General features: G+C 43.0%; 1 protein-coding gene and 1 non-coding gene across 2 annotated transcripts; one reads left to right on the top strand and one right to left on the bottom strand.

Annotated features, from left to right (window-relative positions):
• The first annotated feature begins 14047 nt into the window (after positions 1 to 14047).
• Positions 14048 to 14957, top strand: LOC136489717 (protein TIFY 11d-like). Its single transcript, XM_066486282.1, has 3 exons — positions 14048 to 14277; positions 14363 to 14668; positions 14831 to 14957. The coding sequence occupies exons 1-3, from the start codon at positions 14048 to 14050 to the stop codon at positions 14955 to 14957; spliced, it is 663 nt and encodes a 220-aa protein (XP_066342379.1).
• Positions 14958 to 18321: 3364 nt separating this feature from the next.
• Positions 18322 to 18428, bottom strand: LOC136511365 (small nucleolar RNA R71). The gene has a single exon (XR_010772687.1). It is a non-coding gene; the product is annotated as a small nucleolar RNA R71 (small nucleolar RNA).
• Between the last annotated feature and the right edge of the window lie 5648 nt (positions 18429 to 24076).

Raw genomic sequence — 24076 nt, 5'->3', positions numbered from 1 at the left:
GTGTGCAGTGCCATCTTTTGTCGTCAAGAGTAGCACTCGGCGGTCGCCTCGAGCAAAGGGCTGTGCCGCGTCACTGGTGACTCGCCTGGTTGTACCTGTTTCTAGTTAGCACTACTCGTCACATTTTCAGATCATTAATTTGGTCGGAGCGAACTTGAAGGGGGCCGTCGGAAGCTAATTAAGCGCCAACATGCACTGTCAAGGTTCACTGTATACGTTGCACCAAACGTTCGTCGATCCCACACGCTAGAGCGAGCAACGGCGTTTCTCTTCTGAAACAATGTGGATGTATAGCGGCTAAATAAATAAAAAGTAATACGCCAGCCAAGAACGCTTGCATATGCATGTGATGTTCCCTTTTGCACTCACAACCCGTTCGTTTGTTGGCGGAATTACGAGTACGTACTGACCTACACGGCTACACTACTACATAAATGTTTTTTTTAGTGGTGGCTCGTAACCCTTTGTTAGGATAATTTGGTCAGTCGCCCCTACCAAACCGTCTCTATAAATCATATATTTGTAAGGACAGTTCTCATGCCGTCCCTACAAATCAATTTGTAGGGGCGGCTGGTACTACAGCCGCCCCTATAAACTGATTTGTAGGGGCGGCTGGTACTACAGTCGTCCCTATACGTTTTCCCGTCAAAAAAATTTAAATTTACAATTCAAATTCGACCAGAACATTGTTTGTTTCCGCGTATTCCATTCAGCGTTCGCGTTGCCGAACGCCCCGCGACCAACGTTCCGAACCGCGTTCGCGTTGCTGAACGCCCCGCGACCAGCGTTCCGAACCCCTTAGACTACAAGCACAAGAGTATTATATAAACTACAATTACAAGTCCAATTCACAAGAATATATACAATCTATCATTAAATAGACATAATTCACAAGGTAAAACCAATGTCAAATTCCATACACATTGTTATCAACGTCCTAGAGCTAGCCTTTCAATCTCACGAAGGTGTTGGTACTGAGGATTACTACCTAAGTCAGACTCTCGGTCATGGTAGGCGCCTTTGATGTGTACAATCTGGTCCAATATGAAGTTGCAAAAGTCGCCGACGAGCTCTAAGAGTTGGTCATCCTTGTATGGGTCTCTTTTCATTTCTCTCTCTTCTTTCCACTACAAGAGAACAAGTTTCGATTTAGTATTTCATACCATGTACGAAGTTTTTATACTACGGGTGAAGAGGTTCAAACTTACCCTTAAGGGGTGTCTCATGTAGGTACCGGTGTTACTTATCATAGAACATATATAGTATCCACAACGTACACTTCTAGGCTTCTGCTTGAGGCACTGTGTGTTTTACATATGAAAATGTTAAGTAATGCTTTTAATAACCATGTAATAGAGTACTGAAGAAGTAAGTTACACTTACCGCACATAGTGTTTTTATAGCCAGCTTTTCCTTCCTTGCTGGATCATACCTTCCATGGTGTGTAGTGACATAGAACCTAAATGCCCTGTTCGAATTATTTTAGCAAATACAACTTGTTAGTATCAAAAGTGAACGTTACAAGTATGTATACAAACATATAAGCTAATGAGGATTGTCGATATGTATACGTCTTGAGGATCGATATGAAGTCTTTGTATATCACCGGGTCCCTATCTATTGAATCAAAGACCCATGCCATGCTTCTCCCGACATCGACGGCTATACAAATCCAGTGGTTGCTGCATGGATTTAATCATAGAACTAGATAAACTCTTTTGCATCGAATAAAATATATCGAACAAAGCTTTAAGTATAGAGTTGAACTTACTCAAAGTTGTATGGGAGCCATATAGTAGAGTGCTGTTGGAGAATTTTGAAAGCCAGGGCAATGTATGCTGCAACCTTAAGGGACTCTTCCCTTAGTTTCGCTGTACGGATGTGCTCTTTCTCCCAAAGAGTCTTTGCAGCAGCTAGCTCTTTGGCATCCAGTTTCCATTGTTTAGGGTAATTAAAATTTGTTTGGGCTATAGCTTGAGGGTCTATATACCCGGCTTTCACACTTGCCATTTATTTGACAATGTGCACTTGCATTCTACAAATCACGGCGTGGGTTAGTTACAACAAAATTTAAAGATTACATTCATATCATTTCGGGAGGACAAGGACTTACAAACACCACGTGCGAATTAGATTCATCTCCATTGCTCTCAGGTGAAAGCATGTCTGCATGCCATTGAAGTCAAAGACAATTTTCTCGGCTAGGCTTCCAAATGTGCTGGTGGGGAAGCATGCTTGGATGAGGTCTATGCTCGTTGGGAGAACATGGAAGTACCAATCACAGAACCTTCTCATTCCAAGTGGTAGGCGTTGGATGTCCCGGTTTGGTAGGAAGGGTTGCCTCTTTCATATGTTTTCGGGCAATCCTTTGACCATTTGATGGCATTAACATTTGGATACTGCTTTGCAATTTGGTGGAGTTTGCTTATGATGGCCTCCTCAGAACCCCGTGATGGGACTTTTTTAACTTGGTTCTCAGGCTTGAACTGGTCATGGGAATACCACTGGACACCGACGAGACATCTTTCATCAGAACATAAACTGGCCTTATGGTGATTGGATGCTTCTTTCGAAGCTCCCATTCAGGCACGCCCTCATCTTCTTGTGCATCATCTTCTTCAGGAGGCACTCATTGTTCATGTATCGGTTGTGCTTGTTGAGAAGACTGTGGCATCTCAGGAATGTGGTGGTCACGAGATGGTGAAAATATCTCCTCAGCCTCAACAACTCGCTCCAAAATTTAGAGAGGGGGATGCGGCGAAGAAGCAGTCAATATAATGTCCCGTTTGTGCCAGAGGATGAACTGCCCAATAACGTCTCCGAGTAACACTAGCCCCTCGGGAGTTGCGTAGTCTATCCTCCACTGCATGAACTTGGGCTTTACGGTATGCACCTCGACCCTAGTGTAGTCCGGCGGTATCTTATTATTGTGGTGTAAGCCACCGGGAGGATGTGCCACACCCATTGCCACCTCCATCACAATGTTATGTCAGCCGCTGAGAAACACCAAGGTGCAACTAGTTGGTTCCTGTATACGATCGACGAGGGTTGTGGCTGCAGTAGAACCTTGGCTGCTAGGAACTTTCGGAGGGCTGCCAACTAATGCCATTTCTCCCGACGGCGTCACTAATATTCGTGGCTCCGTAGACAGTCCTTGCTCCTCTAGCACCTTCGCAACTAGAGCCTTCACTTGGAGCTCAAGATTAGTCTCCCAGTCTCTGCCATGTTTCTTGGAGCCCTCTGAGTATGCTCGATTATGCATGTATCGGCTTAGAACCGACATGAACCGCTCGTAGGACCACATTTCATGCAAGTAGCAAGGGCCCAATGCCTATATCTAATGAACCATGTGAATCATGAGATGTGGCATTATATCAAAAAAAGCAGGAGGTAAACACATCTCTAGTTGGTTTTGTGTCTCCACCACAAATTCATGTAGGTCACTCAACTCTTGCTTGCCAATCGTCTTCTGTGATATCTTCGAAAAGAAATAGCACATGCGGGTGATGACCATTTTCAAGAACTCTGGCTTTATATCCCTGATTGCAATAGGTAGAAACACTGTCAGCATCACATGACAATCGTGAGACTTGCAGTGTGTTATTGACAAGTCCTTCATCGACACTAGCTTCTTCACATTCGCCGAAAACCCAGTCGGGACTTTTACCCCCCTCAGGAAAGTGCATATAGCTCTCTTCTTGTCTGGTGTTAGGTTGAAGCACGCCATGGGCAGAGTGTATTTTCCATTAGCCTCAGGTACCGGGTGAAGCTATGGCATCACGTATAGCTGCACCATGTTTTTCTGTGCTTTCAGACCATCCTTTGACTTGCCTGTGTCTAGCAAGGTAGCAATGAGACTCTCAAAGACATTCTTCTACATGTGCATAGCATCAATGGCATGGGGGACCTCCAAGTCTGGCCAATAAGGCAGATACTGAAAGAAGATCGATTGTTTCTTGAAAGGTACGCCTTCGACAGGAGGTGTGCTTCTATCTCTGTTCGTCCTATCTGGATTCTTCTTTCCATAGATGACGTGTATGTTTTTTACCATTCTGTACACGTGTTCTCCGTTATGACGTCTCTCCGGAGGGAGTTCAATCTCCTGGGTGTTGTCATAAAATCTAAAGAATAATTTGCTGCGGTACTTGTGACTTGTCTTTAAGAAGCATCGGTTCTTTAGGTAAACTATCTTCTTGGATGCATCCAGGTACACCCATGTAGTACCTTCCAAGCAAACCAAGCATCCCGTCTTTCCTTTGATCTGTCCAGACAAAGCAAACAGCGCGGGGTAATCATTGGTAGTAACAAATATTATTGCTCTACATATGAAGTCCTCCTTTCGGAACGCATCGTACATCAGCTCCCCATGCCTCCATAGCCTCTCCATTTCTTGCATCAAAGGCTCGAGGAACACGTCTATATCAATGCCTAGTTGTTTAGGGCTAGAAATAAGAATAGTGAGGAGAAGGTACTTTCTCTTCTGACACAACTACGTTGGGATGTTGTATATGGTCAAGATCACTGGCCAAGTGATGTGGTCGCTCATGCTCTCATTGAAGGGATTCATTCCATCGGTGCTCAAGCCAAACCGTATATTTCTTAGGTCATCGCTGAATTCTTTGTGTTTCTCATCGAACCTTTGCCACTGACTACAATCAGCCGGGTGTGCAATCTTATCATCATCCACCTTGCGCTCATCATCCCACCATGTCATGAGTGCGGCTTCTTTAGGGTTTAGGAAGATACGTCTCAAGCGGTCGGTCACTGGCAGGTACCACATTACCAAGACAGGAATTCTTCTCTGCTTTGCATCGTTGCCTAATGGAGTGTCCTCTGGGGCTGAGATTCTTGTACCACCTTTTTTGTACCCTTCCTATTCCTCTTTTTCCTCGTGGAGGCTTCGTCCCCACCGTAAAGGTCATTGTTCTTGTACCGGCTGGCCCCACACCGGGGACATTTATCCAGTGACTTGAACGTTTCGCCACGAAAAAAGTATACAGTGGTTGGGGCATGCATGGATTTTTCAACCCCCATTGTCAATGGACTTATGACCTTCTTCGCTTGGTATGTGTTGGCGGGAACTGAGTTTGGTTATGGCAGCACCCATGACAGGAGATGCAATAGATCATTGAAACTATAGTCTGACCAGCCGTACTTAGCCTTCAGGATGAGTAGATCAAGCACAAAACGTAGCGATGTCCAATGTGTCAGACAGCCCTTTTCAACACCATACACGGTCTCCTTCGATGTTTTTGTCACCCTTTCCAAATTTTCTAGACCTTTCGGGCTATTTAGTAAAATCTCTGGTCTAAGGGCTCGAATCATGTCCTCCAATTCATCTTCATCCCCGACACGTGCTCCACCATCATTATTGGCACCACATTCGTCGTTACCATCCCAACCACCAGCATCATCACCTTGTTCATTGCCAAACTCCAAATCCATTCGAGCATCAAGCTCTGTTGAATATTGGGACAGGAATTCTAGGGTTTCGTCGCCGTATTCCTCCTCATCCTCGTCGTTAACAATAACTATTTCACCATGATGAATCCACACTTTGTAGTCCTCAACAAATCCTCGTATAATCTAATGTGATCTGATGATAGTCACATCTGTCCATGCCATACGGTTCTTGCAATCTTTACAGGAACAAATAATTGTATCCTTATTCTCTGTCAATGTCGTTGCATGCTCCTTTGCGGCCTCAATAAATTTATCCACCTCTTCACAAAAACCTGCCTTGAACCTTAACGAACCATACATCCAAGAGTTTCTGTACTCCATCTTTTACAACAACAACAAAACAAACATAAATGACTACTTATTCTGATATATATAAAAATGAATCAAATTAATAATTACTTGAGAATAATTGTATATACTTTAGATATATATGAATATAAATCAAATATAATTACATGAAGCATACAAACACACCATGGTAGAAGAAAATTAATTAATGGCCCATTTATCCATAAATAATTAAAATATATATTTGTTGATTACAATAAACAATTTTAAAGACAACAATTAGCAATAATTATATTTTACCCAATATCTTTCATGCAAACCCTAGTCTAATTTCATCAAACATAAATTTACAAAATCGAAATTAATAAAAAAACCAAACCCTAGATCTAGATCTACATGCACATAAAACATCCATAAAACTAACTAATTGTTCACTAAAATCAAGAAACATGGACCAAATAAGGGTATGATCTTGTTCCCCTCCCTAATTTACCCTAGTACATTCAAAACTTGGATCTAATTTGCTTCATAAGTAGCTCAAGCACCATAGAAGAGAGAGAAAAGCAAAACTCTAATTACTCATTAACCAACCATTAAAACTTCAAAAAAAATGTAGAATAGCATTGTCTTACCGTCTACAACCTCTCCATCAAAGGATTTGAGACCAAAACCTTCCTCCCTTAGTAGAGCAATTTTTGGGAGGTGTCCAAGGCCTCCCCACCATTCTTTCACGGGTTAGAGTGAGTGACCCGATGAGGAAGATGGTGCTGCAGCTTGTTTTATATGTGGGTCATTTGTAGGGGCGGCTGGTGATTGAGCCGCCCCTACAAATCGCAGGTATTTATACGCGGGCATTTATAGGGGCGGCTCAATTACCAGCCGCCCTTACAAATAGCAATACTGGGGGCGGCTGGTGAGTGAGCCGCCCCTACAAATCCGATCCATTTGTAGGGGCGGCTCGTATCACCAGCCGCCCCAGCTATTCCATTTGTAGGGGCAGCTGGTCCCGTGGCTCCCGAGCACGCCACTGTAGGGGCGGCTCCATCACCAGCCGCCCCTCCAAAAAATTTATCTCGTTGCTACAAACCGTTTTTCACGTAGTGCTAGCGACAAATTAAACCACGTCATTGCGTATAGTATATTTGTCTATACCAACATAGGACGACAAACCTAAAATTACAGTTAGTTGCAGATATAGATATGTATGCTTGTGTACAACAAAGCGTCATTATCCTAGCGATACTTTCCGTTTGATGTATACTATACATTAACTCGCCTCTCTCACTCGATCTCACACGCTTCCACTTCTATTAGGAGTAGGCGTTATTAGGTGCGTCTCGTGCCTTTGCCTCGGCCCCCACCTCCCTTTTATGGCGATGTGCGACGGGGCCCACCAATCATAGAACGGTTGGGCGTCCCCGATCAGGACGCAGATCAAGAGCTCAATTCATCGTTGGGCCAAGTAGGTGGAGATCAACCTAACAGCTTCCACTTCTATTAGGAGTACCATTTACATGCATGCTTGCATGGACGCGAAAAGAGTCGATCGCCCCGATATCACGAGAACAGCTAGCAGTGATGACTTCCTGCAGTCGGTGCGCCCCCTACGTACGCGCGCAGTCGACGCTCCATGGCATGTATTCTTGTCGCGGCACGTTATTAGGTGGTGCTCCGTCACCGTCACGCGACAAACTACGTATACTCTCGCGCGCTGGAGCCAAGCGCCGTTCCACGTCACTCACCCGGCTTTTGCTAACACACAAGATCGATAGATCCAGACGCCCAGCCAGCGTTACATTACGTAACGTGTTTCTTACTATCAACCACGTCATGGCTGCATGGATGGGAACCAGCTAGATCATCATCAGCGACACGTACAAACATAATGCCGTGGCGTCTCGCAAGCAAGGGCCATGCGGATTTCCTCTTGTCACGTTACATGCCGTGCGAAACATAAGGCTTGACTGCTTGAGGGGTTGCGCTTGGCATGTGAAGCACTGCCTGTCACCTGTCAGTGAGCGCCAGGCGCGGAGAGCGTAAGAGCTAGCTTTTGGAGACGTTAGCATAAGTATACTTTGTTTGTATTGAGTATATAAGACGAAGGTGACGCCGCTTAACGCATCCAGTGAGACCAAAGTAGGCAGTGTTTTAGGGCTTTCTAAAAAAAAAGACAACTTTGCGTATCTATGCGGGTCAGTTTCATTCTCTGCCATGTGTACCACCGATTATTATCAGTGGAAAGCTAGGTGATTGGGGACCACAGTTTGTAACATGTGTCCAACAGGAGTACCCCATCTTTGCTTCGCGCACCCCATCGTTGTCCACCTCCTGCTCCCCAAATGCACCTTCCTGTTTTAACTCTCCAACAAACTTTGTTCTTTACAAATATGTGAACTTACCATACATACACACACATGTAATTCCAAAATTTTAACTAAGCAGTTAAATTGCTACAAAAAAAATTAGACACAACTGTTGACTCAAGTTTTTTGAAATTTACAGAAGGATTTTCGAAATTTGCATGTGGATACGTGCGACAGTTGTTTGGTAAGTTCTAGCTTCGTATATGCATTATTTTGGAGGCGCCTGATATATAGGGGCATAGAGAAATTGTGGAGGCTGTGATGACAAAAGGGTTGCACTGTGTTTGCACTTCTTGGCTTGGTAGTTCCACTGCTACACAAATATTTTAACCGCTGGTTTCATGATGTGGCGATGAAAGTGCATGGTGATAATCAACTTCAGCAATGCCAAATGCCTAGAAACTGGTGGTGAAAATCGATTAATGAATTTAAAAAAATCAATACACCCATTGATCTCGCTGGTGCGCCACCGCCCGCACCCTACTGCCAGTCCTGCCGTTGTCACCCACTGATCCCGTTGGTGCGCCGCCGCACGCACCCACACAACAGTGGCATGCCCAAATCCACGCAAGGAAAGGAAGGGATGGGCTTCTACTCGATGCCACTGCGCCTGATGTTGCAAGTCCATTCAATCCACCTCCACCCGATGCAGTCGTGCAGGGGGTCACCACATGCAGGGGCCACTAGGCGTCCACTCAGGGGTGTAGCCACTCCCTAGGGTCTACTACCATTGGGCCGCCATTGCTGGCGAGAGTCATATGGAGGGAGAGATGGCGGGAGGGAGGAAGAGAGAGAGAGAGAGAGAGAGAGAGAGAGAGAGAGAGAGAGAGAGAGAGAGAGAGAGAGAGAGAGAGAGAGAGAGAGAGTGAGAGAGAGGCGTTTCTTCACATGTCAAGGGAAATAGAGAACACACAGAGTATATCAAGGAGCTGGTAGGCCTAAGGATCTGCATGGTTCACGCTCATCTATTCTCGGGGCCACACGCGAGTGCACAGGCCCCGCCTGTTAGCCACCCAGAGAGAACACAAGCGGTCGGTGACAGAGACAAATGTCGAGGCTGCTCTGAGTAGGTTTTCATCATCGACTCTTCTCCCGAACCGGAGGTGAAAATGATTTTCACCGCAGGTTTTATTCTGAACTGTGGTGATATATTATCACAATGGCTTTAATAAAACAGAGAGTGAAAATGTTGTTGGAAAATACCATTTTTGTAGTAGTGTTCATAGAAGTTAGCAAATAATAAGCATTGGCATGGACATCTCTGGACGAGGTATAATGTTGCGGAAGTTAGAGAATGATGGACTTGTGGGTAAAGTTATGCACTTCGAACTTGGCTTAGCGCCGACAAGTGAATGTAAGCTTTTTTATGCTTGGGCTAGGCCCAAAGATGTAACAACACCATGCGACCCTGACCCCGATGGATACACATCTCGACAATTTTTATGGGCCTAGCTTGTGGGGATTAATGAAGCCCACTTTTGCAATTTGACTCTTTTACGACAACATGAGATCGACAAAATTATGTCGTACTTAACTAGGCTCCCATCATGGGCAACCAAACCATAGCATATTGTGGCGGCCCATATGTATCTCACTGATCTCGACTAATCACTACTACACAACGTGGCTTTTGTCCCGGTTGGGAAAGGGCTTTTGTCCCGGTTTCCCAACCGGGACTATGAATCTGAGACTAAAGGTGGGGACCTTTAGTCCCGGTTTGCTACAACCGGGACTAAAGATCCTCCCAGCTTAAAAAAAATAATGTCTCCCACCGCTGCGCCCCGTGAGATTCGAACCCAAGACCTCATGCACTGCCTTGCGCGGAGCTTACCACCCCACCTACACAACACATCTAACAATGGATGGGATGCTTTCCTTTTGAACTAACCCATCGGGGGACCTTTAGTCCCGGTTGGTGTTACCAACCGGGACTAAAGGGTCCTTTAGTCCGGGTTGGTGTTACCAACCGGGACTAAAGGGTGTACCTTTAGTCCGGGTTGGTATTACCAACCGGGACTAAAGGTTGAAGGACTTTTTAGTCCCGGTTGGTGGCTCCAACCGGGAGTAAAGGAACCTTTAGTCCCGGTTGGTATTACCAACCAGGACTAAAGGTCCTTTAGTCCTGGGGACAAAAAATGCCGAGGCTAATGCTAAATTGAGACATCGTTCTAAAGTCTGTTCTCTAGTAGTGAAATTGTTACTTTGGTCAAGCTTAGATTTATACGCAGAACCTAGCTATTTACCATTAGATAGTTAAGTAGCAAACATTTGCTAAACCGGGAGAAATTAATAATATTAGTAATTTAGAATTCAATTTTAGCATGATGGGAAGAGGGGATTTACTGGACCTTGAATTGCTTTGTGGCAAATTAGGAAGGACGAGTAGCGAGAAGGAAGGTGGTGAAGTAGCAAGAGCCTCATTAGTTTTTAGATTGCTGAAGCTTCCTAAATATATCACAATCAAGTAAGACATCAGGTGTATATAAACTTATGGCGAGAGGTGACGTGAGGCGAGAATTTAGACTTATTATTTGCCATAAAGGACCTAATTAAAATTTTATTAAAGTTTCAAACTATCACTATAGTGCTAGATTGGCTGAGCTCCTGACACTAACTTGGAAACAAATGTTTATTTTTCTCCTTATAGAGCGTGTCGATTCGTATTGTGATGGCTAGAATCGTTGAAGCTTACTTTGGTGCATGGTTCGATGGTGATTCAAAACAACTTGCTCCATGTTCGTGCCTACAGGTGGTATCAAAATGAACTATTTGCTTTGTCTCTTGACATCTTTAAATGTCAATACTGTTATTTCACACTATATTGCATGTATTTGCCTTAATGTTTTTATGGCAGGTGTCGCCATATCATCCTACTTCAATTGTAGCTTGTCTATACTATTCTTTGAGAAGATACCCCATAGTATCCATTAGCACTTTAGTAGTTACTCTACTTAATTAGCTAGGCTAGGTTGTCCTTTCTTCTAATGAGTTCGACCTTCTAGGAAACAAAGAAGACCCTCCAAATACAATGAGAGTAGACCACTACATAATTTAAGAAAAAAAGAAACATTTTTTATGTTCTGTCAGTGACATATTTTCCCAATGACTTTGAGTGTACAATATTAGTTGTGCAACATAACTCTAACATACTCACTGTCCCTCTTGATCTTCAATCTAGGTCAAGCATGCATTGGTAAACACTATGTTACACTAAGGCACCCTAATGAGGAAAATTTTCTCTCTCATAAGTTTGTGGATCCATGTGGAAAGAGGTGGCAGGGGGAGGGGGATTATGTTGATTTAGTTCCTCTAGCCGACTGAGGAAGTATACATATTGGGGTATTTTATTCATCAAGAACAACCCAACAATAAGTTATAAAAAGTACTCTTGATATATAGCACATGAGCACTATGTCCATTGATATATCTATCATGCAATAAGAATTTTGATGACAATGTTGCTTGTGTGGACTCAGGCATAACCTATTCACACCAATCTGATTATTGCTCCGATTAACTCAAATTTGAGTTTTGTTCTAGGTCAAACCTATACATAATGTACTTAGATGGATGTGTAGGACATTGTACAAGTGTGGGTGCAATTCCGGTAGTAGTGTTATGTGTAAGGGTGGTCTAGGGGGGACAAAGATTGCGTATGTTTTCTCCCACATGTGTGTGGAAGTCATAGAAAAAGGGATCTCTTATACTTGATGACAAGAACACAACTATAAGCCACCAGAGACCAATAATTGTATGCAGTGTGTGAGAACACATGCATTAAATCGATAATGTGTGACAACACAAGTGTTAATATCAACAAAAATAGGGTGTTTTTCTATCCTTGATGGCAAAAGAATGCTAACAATAAGCCACCAAAACAAATGTAGTGCTTTGTCTAATAAAAAAATGAAGAAAAACATTAACTTTGCCAATAACATATTCTGTGAAGTAATTGAGAGTAGTTACAATCAACCTTTCGCATATATATATATATATATATATATATATATATATATATATATATATATATATATATATATATATATATATATATATATGAAAAAATCATTTCTACTCCTAGAATGTAGCTACACCCATATGTGTATCTCAAGATTAGGCCCGATGAAGTGTATACATATAATCATACTAGATCATCTGGGATAGTATATATGGATGTCAAGTATGTAAGTATGCATAGAGTATGTGGTTATACTTATTTTATATACTACTATGATGGTATTATAATAATAAACAAAAAATATGGGCTCCTTTGAACATTTTCATGTAGTAAGATTTGAAGTATCTTAAAATGAGTATATAAACATACTCAAACTGATAAATGAGTATGCACTATACACCCATACACAAGGTGGTTTATTAAAAATGGAAGTAGCTACACCTAGGAGTAGGAAATTCTCTCTCTCTCTCTCTCTCTCTCTCTCTCTCTCTCTCTCTCTCTCTCCAAGCACACACATGCACACTAATTAAGCATAACATAATCAGTTGCCTATTTTGAAATATAAAGACCACAATCTTGCTTACAACCACTACTACAGAATACTCATAACTGTTGGCTCCAATGACCACATCATCACCTTTTTCGCCCATCAATGGTGAAAGTGGGTGACGATGAGGTGAGCTATCGCCGCCGGTTCAAACCGGTGTGGGAAATGGTCATCACCGCCGACTCTTTTGCGGACCAGCGGTGATAATTGTAGAAAATGAAAAAAAGCATCAACTGAGCCCACTAGCCTAGCATGTCTACTACCGCTAGAGGGACTATGGCTCCCTTCCTGTACATCCATCGGGAAGAGGGCGAGGAGGAGGAGTAGTAGTAGGAGGGGATAAGAGAGAGAGAGAGAGAGAGAGAGAGAGAGAGAGAGAGAGAGAGAGAGAGAGAGAGAGAGAGAGAGAGGATAGAGAGAGAGATAGGTGCGGTTGAGAACTTGGGATGAGGTTGAGTGGAAGTGGAGGCTATTAGGGTTTCCCAATATATTCTAATAACGATGGCAATCGTACCCATAGATATTGTACACGACAGGTGTAGTCCTGGGTCTAAAGTTTTTCAACCACGGGTGTGGGTATGTCGCATCACTCATTAATGCTAAAAGTACAAATTATTCTATCTATTCTAGTGATAATCTAACTCATGGGTGCCGGTATCCATAGGTATTGTACCAGTGTGCACACAAAATCTTACCCATAGGTATGGGTGGATGTATTAAATTTGACTTGGTAGACAATTTGTGGCGGGTGGGTAGTTACTGCAACCCCCACCTTATTATTTGACCCGTTGTTATCCGTATACTCTGAGGCTATTCACGAGCTAAGGTGGGCCAGACGGGCCTTTTACAAAGATAATAAAAGTGCAAAATTTTTCACCAACAGTTGGTATAATGAACTATTCATGTAAATGATTTTCACTGTCACATCATATTATGAGAAAATGTGGTTGGCAAAAACTATTTCTGTAGTAGGATGACTGCCCGCCGGGAAGCCAATCATCTAAAGTCCACTCTTGCCCCTAAAAATAACACAACACATCAGATTAGGCACCGGCTAAAACTAGTCCAAAATTAGATAGAAGATATAGAGAGGCAAAGTAAATGCATGCAAAATAACCCACAGTGCAAAAAGGAGGGATAGAAATAGCGCATTGTGTACATTTTTGCACATCAGTGGCTGTGGCTCTAGCCGAGGTCCTCCCACGCGCTCGTCAGCCCGCCGCTAGCAGGGCCTCGCATTTCACGTGCTCCCTCGCTCCCCCAGACGCACAAACAAACGAAGGCTGCCCGGGCCTCGCGGCTATAATAGCAACAGCCCGCCCACGCAAGAGAGAAACTGCACAGTGAGGGAGAGAGAGGCCGAAGCACCAGCACCACCACCAGTGACCCGGCCAAGCTAAGGTACCGATCGAGGAGGACGGGGAGGAGATGGCCGCCTCTGGGAACAACAGGTTCGGCCTTACGTGCGCTCAGGTGCGGCAGTTCATGATGGAGCGGAGCAGGCAGGTGCGGATGGGTGACCTCGTCGGCTCCTCCTCGTTCCAGAGGCCACTGCAACTGACCCCGGTCCCTGTAGCGACGGGGCCGGCGGGGACCTGGGACACCGGCGCCACGACCTTGTCGCTGTTCCCCGCTGGCACTGGCACGGAGATCATCAGGTGAGCTTGATCGAGTTATATATTAATTGATCTGCTGGCTGACGTGTTCTTGGCCCGGTTTAATTTCTCGATCGGTTTGTTGCAGGCCAGAGGAGACCAAGGCCACCCTGACCATCTTCTACCAGGGGCAGGTGGCCACGTTCCACGACTTCCCGGCAGACAGAGCCAAGGACCTCCTGCAGATGGCAGGTTCTGTGACCGGGAAGGAGCCGGAGAAGGGGTTCTTGCAGATGGCAGGTTCTGTGACCGTGAAGGCGCCGGAGAAGGGGGTGATGACCGCCGTGCCAGAAAAGGCGGAGACCAGTGATGAGCCATCGGCTGCAGGGGCAGGCATGCAGCCCATCGCAAGGAAGCTGACGCTACAGAGGTTTCTTAGGAAGAGGAAGAACAGGTGAGGAGAGATCACATGCATGCACTCTCACATCTGAGATCCACTATATATATCGATATATGGGATTTGCATTGTCTTGTCAGTAATTTCTTTCTCGGTGCTATTCGGAATTTTGGATACAGCACTGGATGATAATATCTGCACGTGTGTTATTACTCGCAGGAACGCCGGCACTGACGACCCTGACCACAATGAGGATTCTTCGCCGTGGAAGAAGAGAGACTCCGCCGGCGCCGGCAACAACCCCGCGGAAGACGTGCCTGATGATGCCTCGTGGCTCAGGCTCTGAAACCCTTCACCATTTACAGGAGAATAATATGGATGAGAAGGGGAAGGGGTGCTGGCATGCATGCCATACACCCTCAGAGATGATACAATAATAATAATAATCCTGTGCCTGTCTCAGAATTCTTAGGATCTCCTCCTAAGAATTCTTAGGCCCTGTTTTGTAAAAGTTATAGCTTTTCTAAAAGCACCTCCTCAAGAAGTTTTTTAGAAAAGCTTGAGAATAAGATGGTTTCTCTGCCTTAAGTACAAAAAGTGTAGCTTTTGGAGCTTTTGTCGGCTTGAAGAAGCAACCCTGTTTAGGGAAGCTTGTGCCTTTTCGAGCTTTTTGAGGAAGCAAACACTACTACAACAATCTTAACCAAGATGGGCAAAAAGCCTTAACCGAGGCGGTCTTGGTAAATCGTGCCTTAACGGAGGCGGTTGGTCGCCCGCCTCGGTTAATCAAATAAAAAACAAAAAAAATGAAAACCAGTGGACAAGCCCATCGAGCCCATCAACGGGGCGCCGCTCTGCTCGCCGGAGCGCCCCGCGCCACGGCCAGAGCGCCCGCTGGAGGGGTCGCTCATCGGATCCGCTGCCGCCGATCGAGCACCGCCAGATCTGAGCTCCTCCTCGTCAGATCCGGGCTCGTCCTCGCTGGATCTGCCGCGCCGCACAAGCACCACCGGATCCGAGCTCTTCCTTACCGGATCTGGGCTTGTCCTCGCTGGATCCACCGCCGCCACACGAGCACTCGCAGTAGGGGAGGAGGAGGGCATGGGGAGGAAGGGCACCATAGCGGAGGAGGCAAGGTTGTCGAAATGGAGAAGGAAGACGAAATCTTATCCGCCAGATTCGCCAAGGTGGAGGCCCAAATCAAGTTCGAGTCCATCTCGGATTTGAAAAGCAGTTTCGGGTAAAATCAATGCCTACGACGCATGCAGACTCCGTTTTCGACGATCTATATATGCATGAAAGATAATTTGATAACCTAACCGATGGCTTTGGTTTCATGTCAAAATTCATCCTGAGTCAACGGGAATCATCGAAACAACAAGTCAGCATCCAAAATTTGACATGGTGCTGCAACACCATATTTTTGTCCATTGGGCCGTGTATCGTCTTAGAGCCCATTAGGAGGCACGCCCAGGGGGTGACGTCCAAGATACTATAAGCATGTGTTTGGATGGAGGGTTCAGGTGGGTCAGAGTGGGTTGGACCTAGGTTTAGCAGTGTTTGGTTTGGGGTTGATGTGGGTTGGGTTGGCTCTTTTGACGGTAGTTAACACTCATCATAAACCATCAATATAACTTGTATAAATGCATGAATATGATCACTAACATAGGTTTAGGGGTTTAAACTAACAAATTCTATGAGTTTTGGTGAATCTGTGTTTTCAGCAGGATTTATTCAGAAAATGAGCAAGGTGGACCCAATCGTCAGATTAAATCACATTTATCCACAGCGAAACCGACTTAGAAAGACTCTGGAAGCATGTAGAAGACAACACACCACGACCCAACCTGAGACGTGGCAGGGTGGGGCTGGCCGGCCCTACCTGCTGGTCGACTGGCCTATGGGGTCCACGTGTCAGCCCCTCCTTGTTATGTCGGTGCTCCACCACCTCCAAGATTCAATCTACGCCGTTCCTCTAGGTCGGTTCCTATCGAGGGCTCAGATTTGACGTTGCTATGGATTCATGGACCCACAGGACCCCTGGTTCCCCTTATATAAGGCCACCCATACCCCCCTAAGGCATTAATCCTCCTGCAATTCATCATCATCAGAAGAGAGGAGAAGAACCTCAGAGCTCCACAAATTTTTCATAGGCATAGCTAGCTAAGTTAGACCTAGAGAGAGGCAAGCTCCTTGCTTGGATTCCTGATCTTATCAAGAGCGTGGCTTGGTAAAGCCCTTTGTATCCTCTTTTGTATCTTTCATTATTCATATGTTTGCTACATCTGCTATGACATTGTTCTTAATATTACTCATGTTCTTAGTTATTATGTTCATGGCTTATTTTGATTATATGCTTAGTATAGCTAGAGTTATCATTATGTTTATGCATAAGTTTGCAAAGCGCTCGCTCTTATGTACATACGGGGTGATTGGTCGACATTGTGTAAGCGTGGTGCTTATATGTTGTTTACCTGCAGATGCACCCTACATTCTAGATTGTGTGGTAGATCGCGAGGGTGACAGCCTCGTTAAGTCCTTTGTAGTCCACCTCCCGTTGTAGGCCAAGTAGGACGCGGTTGTGATGGAAGTCAGGCTTTGTTCTTGATCTTCCCTAGTAATGTCCCTTGTGTGTAGATACAAAGATTAATCCTTAGCCATGATTATTAAGTATAATTGCACAATCAATGTATGCTTTGACTTGTAATTAAAGAATAACTTAGGAATTAGTTTCTCTATTGTATCTACTTAGTCTTGCTATTGCTATCCTAAGGAGTACTCTGAGTGTTCATTTATCATTTACCATATATATTATCATATCTTTTGATTTACCCCTATTTAGAGTAGAAGGTTGGTTGATTCATCCATCATAAGTATAAGTAATCAATATATCTCCTTTGCTAGTCCTCCCCTGAGGTAAAAATATAAATAACGATACCTTGAATACTCCCGGGTGAAGTGCTACAATGTTATATCATCTGTGCGCTTACATAATTCCTTAATATAAATATTCTTTATTACAAGTGTCATTACTAAATACCAATAAGCATTTCTGGCGCCGTTGCCGGAGAAGGTAGCTTGACAATCAAATGGAATATTGATAAACTTTTACTTATAGATGTGATCGAAAAACCATTTACCTCTACTCAAACAGGCTTACCCTTGTTTTGTCAACTCTTATATCTTATGCAGAGAAATGTATGACTAGTTTTGACCTTCCAAAAAACTATATTGAAGATCTAGAAGCATTATTCAGGAGGACTAAAGTTAAACTCAAGATAGTTTCAACTTCAGAATCGGAAGACAACCAGATAAGGCGTAGCTTAACACTGGTTTTTGAGGCTATGGCTAACAAGACTCTCCGTGAATTCTCTGATCCAACTATGGCCAACATCCGTATTGGACCAGCAATTGACATTGGAGACAATGCTTTTGAGTACAAGCCAACTCTCATCAATATGGTGCAAGCTTGCCAATTTTGTGGAAAGGCACATGAAGATGCGAGTGCTCATCTCCAACACTTCCTAGAGATTTGTAGCACTTTCACCATCAAAGGAGTTACAAGAGACGCCATATTACTTTGCCTCTTCCCATTCCTATTTTTGGGGAAGGTGAAGCAATGGTTCTATACCAACAAAGATAAGAATACCACATGAGCAAACTACTCCACTACCTTCCTAGCAAAGTTCTTTCCCATGGGCAAAACCAATGCCCTGCGTGGAAGAATCTCAAGCTTTTAGCAGCAACATGATGAATCTATCCTAGAGACATGGGAAAATTTTCAAGACTACATATCATAATGTCCTCATCATGGGATAGAGAATTGGCTACTCATCTAGACTTTCTACCACGGTTTGACAAACAACACCCATGAGAATGTGGATGCTGTTGCTGGAGGTGCATTTTTATCACTCACAATCCCACAAGCAACAACTCTCGTTGAGAAGATGGCCTCCAACCAAGGATGGAATGAAGAACTTCTTCAACCCCGCAAGAGAGGTTGACGTATGTGTCAACTCAAGGAGGTAGACATGCTATCTACCAAGATGGATCTGCTGATAAAGAGGCTTGAAGACTGTTGGTATTTCTTAACGCATACAGAAATAATCTGCAAGCGCACAGAATTACTATTGTAGCATTTCACCTGGAAGTATTCAGGGTATCGTATTTCCACGAGGGACGGAGGTGTAAGAGTCTCTTAAGTTAGTTCACCTAATGATAACAAGAAGGATAGCCTAGGTAGTGAACTTTTCTAGGGATAGAGATCCTAAGCTAAGATAGCTTTACCACTATAGACTTACTTCGGGCACCATATAACACTTGGTCTGCCAAGCATTGCTGGCCTATGGCTCTACATTGTACCCGGACGTGGGGGATTACAAAGGACGGACAGGGCTGTCACCACCTGCCATCTACCCCTCAACCATGGAGTACGAGGCAAACGAAGGTAGTCTCTAGCCTAGACACCACGTCTACACTATCGACTACTACTCTTACCTCGATCAGGGTTATCCGTCTTTATCAGGGCCCTTTACTAGAGTATTCGTCACAAGGACGAACATGAACCCGCAAGTAAATAATGAATAAGACTAACTTAAAGTAGAACTCACCACCAAAGATAAACACGAACCTTATACTCCAAATAGTATTCGGATCGTAGAGGTACAATTGGAGAGGAGCCGATGATTCTCGACATTCCTTTTGCTATGTGTACAAGGGGCCCCAAGTACACAAGTGGATGTAGTTGACAACTCCGGTACTTCGCCACTCTTACTCACTCACTCCCTACACTAGAACTAGCTAGAGAACTAAGATATGAATGGAGCTCTTCTCTTCCTATCACATTGTGACTCTCTTGTGTTGTGTCTTATGTTCGTAGAGGGGGGTTGCCCCTCTATTTATACAAGGAGGAGAGGCGATGCTATGGCTTTTCCTAGAGCAAAGTCCATGCACCACCGCCTTCTGCATGGAGGCATGCCACCTCCAGAGCATGGGGTGGCCGAGAAGCGCCGATGGCGGGTCGCCTGCCCCTAGGGGTCGACCGCCCCCTGACCAAGCCTCCTCACCACCGCCTTCATGTTGTGGGTTGTGGGCTAGACCTGGGCTGCTCCTTTGTCGGTGTTGCACCCGGTTGAGTTGAGTTGATGGGCGTCTTGGTTATTTCTTTGCCCAAATCAGCGTCAGAAAGCGCCTTTCAGTGAATTTTCTCCATGTATTTGTATTTTTATCCTGCAAAATAGTTAAACACCAAAACTTGTGGAGATTGTGAGTTAAAAACCATATTTCTAAGTTTTGGTATTCATTATTTGTTTGTTTTGTTAAAATGTTGGCGGTAGGAATTATGAGTTAAGCACCGCCAACAAGCTCCCCCACACTTAGTCCTTTGCTCATCCTCAAGTAAAGTTCTAAAGACTAAGCAGGTTCAACTCCTTGATTTTCAAAATCTACATACTAGTTATTCCAAACCTCACCTATACTTGTGAGCATTCTGAGTGTTTACCATAGAATCTTGAGTGATTGAATAATGAAACAGTAAGGATTCAAATCTTCTTACTCTACTCTTGCTTAGAAACTTGGGTTTTGCTTGATTTTGAAAATATAAAGTTTAGCCTTGCTCCTCAAAATGATTCACTCGATCGCTCAATGTGTATAGTCCTCACCAAAGGCTTTTGATATTTGCCTTCTTTTCATCCTACCTCTAAAGACTTTTTTGTGGAGTTTTGGGTAGGTATGAAAGAGGGGCATACTTGCATCACATAATATTGCTAAGTCAAAAACCGGATCCAAGGAGATGCAAGTCATACACTTTGATCAAGATTGTGCAAGTGTGTGGAATTTTGAATTTTTCTTAATTCTAAATATTTTTGTACTCCTTTGATCATGACTCTCTCTCTTTTTGATGATTGCTTTTTATTTGAAAGTGTGGACTATCTTTCTTTCTTTTGCTTTTCTTCATGCTTCTTAGCATGGATATATTTTCTTCTTCTTTTTTAGCATATCCCATAATTTTCTTTTGGCATATGAAGAATTTTGAGAGATAGACTCATGTCAAATGATTGGAGTATTTTAATTTGGTGGACGGAAAGGCATGTTTTTGCGTAACTCTCGGTGTAAGAGTGAGCATATTATTTTGTGGGTGTACGTGAATCTAGATCATGGGTGCATGATGATAATCTCGACAAGGGTCACAACAATTTGACAAAGCTCAATGTAAATACAAGCAGCATATGACTAAGGTTTTGTATCATGGAATATTGTCATATGGCCTTGGTAGGAATTATAATCATTTGAGGAGCATGCTAATTGAGATTTTGATTTTGTAAATAAATCCCAACTACTTTTGCAAAAGTGAGCAAGTTTCATTTCTATCCTACTATATATCATATTCTAATTACCTAGATAAATTGGGGTCCCTATGATAAGTTGTTCACAAGTTTAGGAATATTGGCGAGGAATAAAGAGTATGCAAAATTCTCATCAAAGGATAGCATGGAGATGGAGTGTCATTTGTTTTGTATTTTTTTATAATTTGTTTAGTTTTAGCTTTTCTTTAATGTAGGTACTTGAGGGTAATGTTGCACAAACCATCATTCAAGATGAAAGAGCTACGAGGAGTCAGAGATGGTTTGACTAAACCAGGGGTTTATCCAATCCTCTCTGGGGCCATCTGTCATGTCCTTCTGCATGTTGTATTGTCTAATGTTTTGTGCAATGTGTTGGTGGGAGATCTCGAATGTGTGTTCATCATGCTTGAGAGACCTCCCCCACACTTATTGTTGTACCTGTTTTTTACTTAACAAAGAAAAACAAAAAGAAACAGACAAGGGCTCTACCAGTTGAAACACTAGGGAGCCTTAATTTTATTATAATTATTAGTACTTTTATTTTTGTTATTTATTATTACTATTATTATTATTATTATTTATATTTCATTTTATGGGTTCACCCAACTTTCTATCATTTAGCATAAACCAGGCTAAGGTAAAGTTTGAAAAATAAATATAGCCTTGATTCATCTCCATAATAGATTACTTCCATTGTTTATGAAGTTATTAGCTCAAAGTACATTTAACCAAGATCAAACACCATGTCTAATTTTGATTAAAGAAGGCCATCTTAACCTAAGTATCATGCTTAATTTAAAAGGCCTATGGATGCACTATATATGTACTGTACATGAGTACACCCAAACCAGAGCATATGACAATTAAGGGAAGTATGGCTTTATATGAGCAAGTTATTTTCTTACGGAGATAAATATGAGTGAAAGAATTGGTGAACTTTTATTTACATTTGCATACCTGGGTGTACTTACTGGTAGCATAAGTGGATGGAGCTTGAGGCTACTGTGGCGATGGCTTATATATGGTCCATCTCAGGTTAGCACCAAGGCCATGCCACACACACAACTAGTGTGTATGCATCATGAGCCATATTGATGGCAAAGTTCTAGATGAGGAGCACTCATCTTCCGGCTCCTTCTCTCTCTTCTTCTTCTTTTTCTTTGTTTTTTATATCATTTTCTTTCTTTTCTTGTTTTTTCAACTATTGATGCATTTGAGGTTCGAAATTAAGAATGCATCAATTATGTGATAACTACCAATTTACCTTCGGCAAGGGCTCACTGTTTTCAATTTGTTGAGCAGGACTTCTCCATTGAATTCAGCTTGCGTTTGTGCTACCCAATCCCAGAGATGAGGATATGGATAATGCACTTTTTGTTTCTGCCATGCCATCTTGATCTTCATGTGGTTTGGCTTGGCGGGTGTGTGATCCGTCTTTCTTTTGATCAAGTGTTCGTCCCTTCATAAGGTTAGTGAAGAATACATACCCGAGGGATTTTACAAAGGTTTTGAAACTATGGTGGTTGATGTTTATGAGCTAAAGGTTTTCCTCTATGCTAAATGAAAAGTTGGCATTCATGTTTAGTTAGCAAAGAGAGCCCCTTCTTTTTTTAGATTCGAAAAATTTGTTTATTCAAAGTTCACCAAATGAGTTTTGGTTTATCTCCATTATGAATTTATCTCAAGGACTTGCCCACATGAATTTGATAATATCCCGTAGGGGTTAGTCCATACATGCAACCAAAGTCTATATTTGGCAGTTTTAGTTCAAAAATCAAACTAGACTCCATGTCCAATTTGATTAAGGTAGGCTAATTAACCTAAGCACCACGCTTAATTTAAATAGCCTATGGAAGTATGATCATTACATCCAAACTAAGCACCATGCCTAATTTAAAAGATGTATGATCAACATCCAAACCAAAACATACTAGAATAGAAAAAAGGTGCATGAAAGTAACATGAGATTCACTTAAACGAAGGTGATAACTTTGAATGGTGAATCAGAGAACCATTTTTTTATATGTAGGCAATGCAAACGGGGTGGATGAATGCAATTTAAACAAACATGCCATGGTTTTTTGAAAAGAAAATTAAATGAGTGACATGCATGCAAACATACAATGGTAGAAAGTAACTAAAAATAGGAAAGATATTTTTGGGTTGGTTCTCTCATACCTTGATTAATTGTACCATCACCCACAATTTGTGATTGAATTGCGAGTGATGTAATGTAGTTGTTCCATCATATTTGATGCTTTTGTTTTCACTTGACAGCGACCTTCTCTCTTTCTACATATGGTTAGTATATATATACCTTTCTATGAAATGGCAGGGTGGAGGTGTTGATTGTTCATGAATGATTGGGCACCCTAGGCTCGTGATGATCCCCATTCCCCCCACACTTGGACTTTTGTGAAAGTCCAGTGTGTAGTGTTGGGGTCTCCTTTTGTGTGTGTCGCATCACCAAAGGTTATCAAGGTATGTAGTCGGTGCAGCTCGCATGATTTTGAGCATCGTATGTCCCCTATTCTTCTTGATCTTAACATGTCATGGTTAGCAAACAAGAATACCTAAAGGTGCATTCTAACTTGAAAACATGATCTTGCTGTTATTGACAAGAAAAAGTTGTGTTTTTTATGATAACCCAGGGTATCTCTCGACAGTGCTTAGTTTATGGTCATAAGCTTGACCGCTAAAGCTAGGACAGAGTTTATAGCTAGGAGTTGTGGTTGGCTTCGATGGTGGTGGCTCTAAGAACTCATCCTAAGGAGCAGAAAGATTTTTTTTGGATGGAAGGGCTTCATGGTGAAAAAGAATAGAAGGAATAACTTTTTTCTTTTTTTTCTTGGAAAGAAAGATAAAACACAAGGATACATGAGTGAACTAGGTTCAGAGATAATTACGACAACCGTTCCCCAGCAACGGAGCCAGAAATGCTTGTTGGTATTTCTTAACGCATACAGAAATAATCCACAACCGCATGGAATTACCGTTGTAGCATTTCACCCAGAAGTATTCAGGGTATCGTATTTCCACAAGGAATGGAGGTATAAGAGTCTCTTAACCTAGTTCACCTAATGATAACAAGAAGAAGGATAGCCCAGGTACTGAGGTTTTC

The sequence above is a fragment of the Miscanthus floridulus genome, chromosome 1 (genome assembly GCF_019320115.1).
Source record: "Miscanthus floridulus cultivar M001 chromosome 1, ASM1932011v1, whole genome shotgun sequence".
Lineage (NCBI taxonomy): Eukaryota > Viridiplantae > Streptophyta > Magnoliopsida > Poales > Poaceae > Miscanthus > Miscanthus floridulus.
This window is presented reverse-complemented; position numbering and strand designations above follow the sequence as displayed.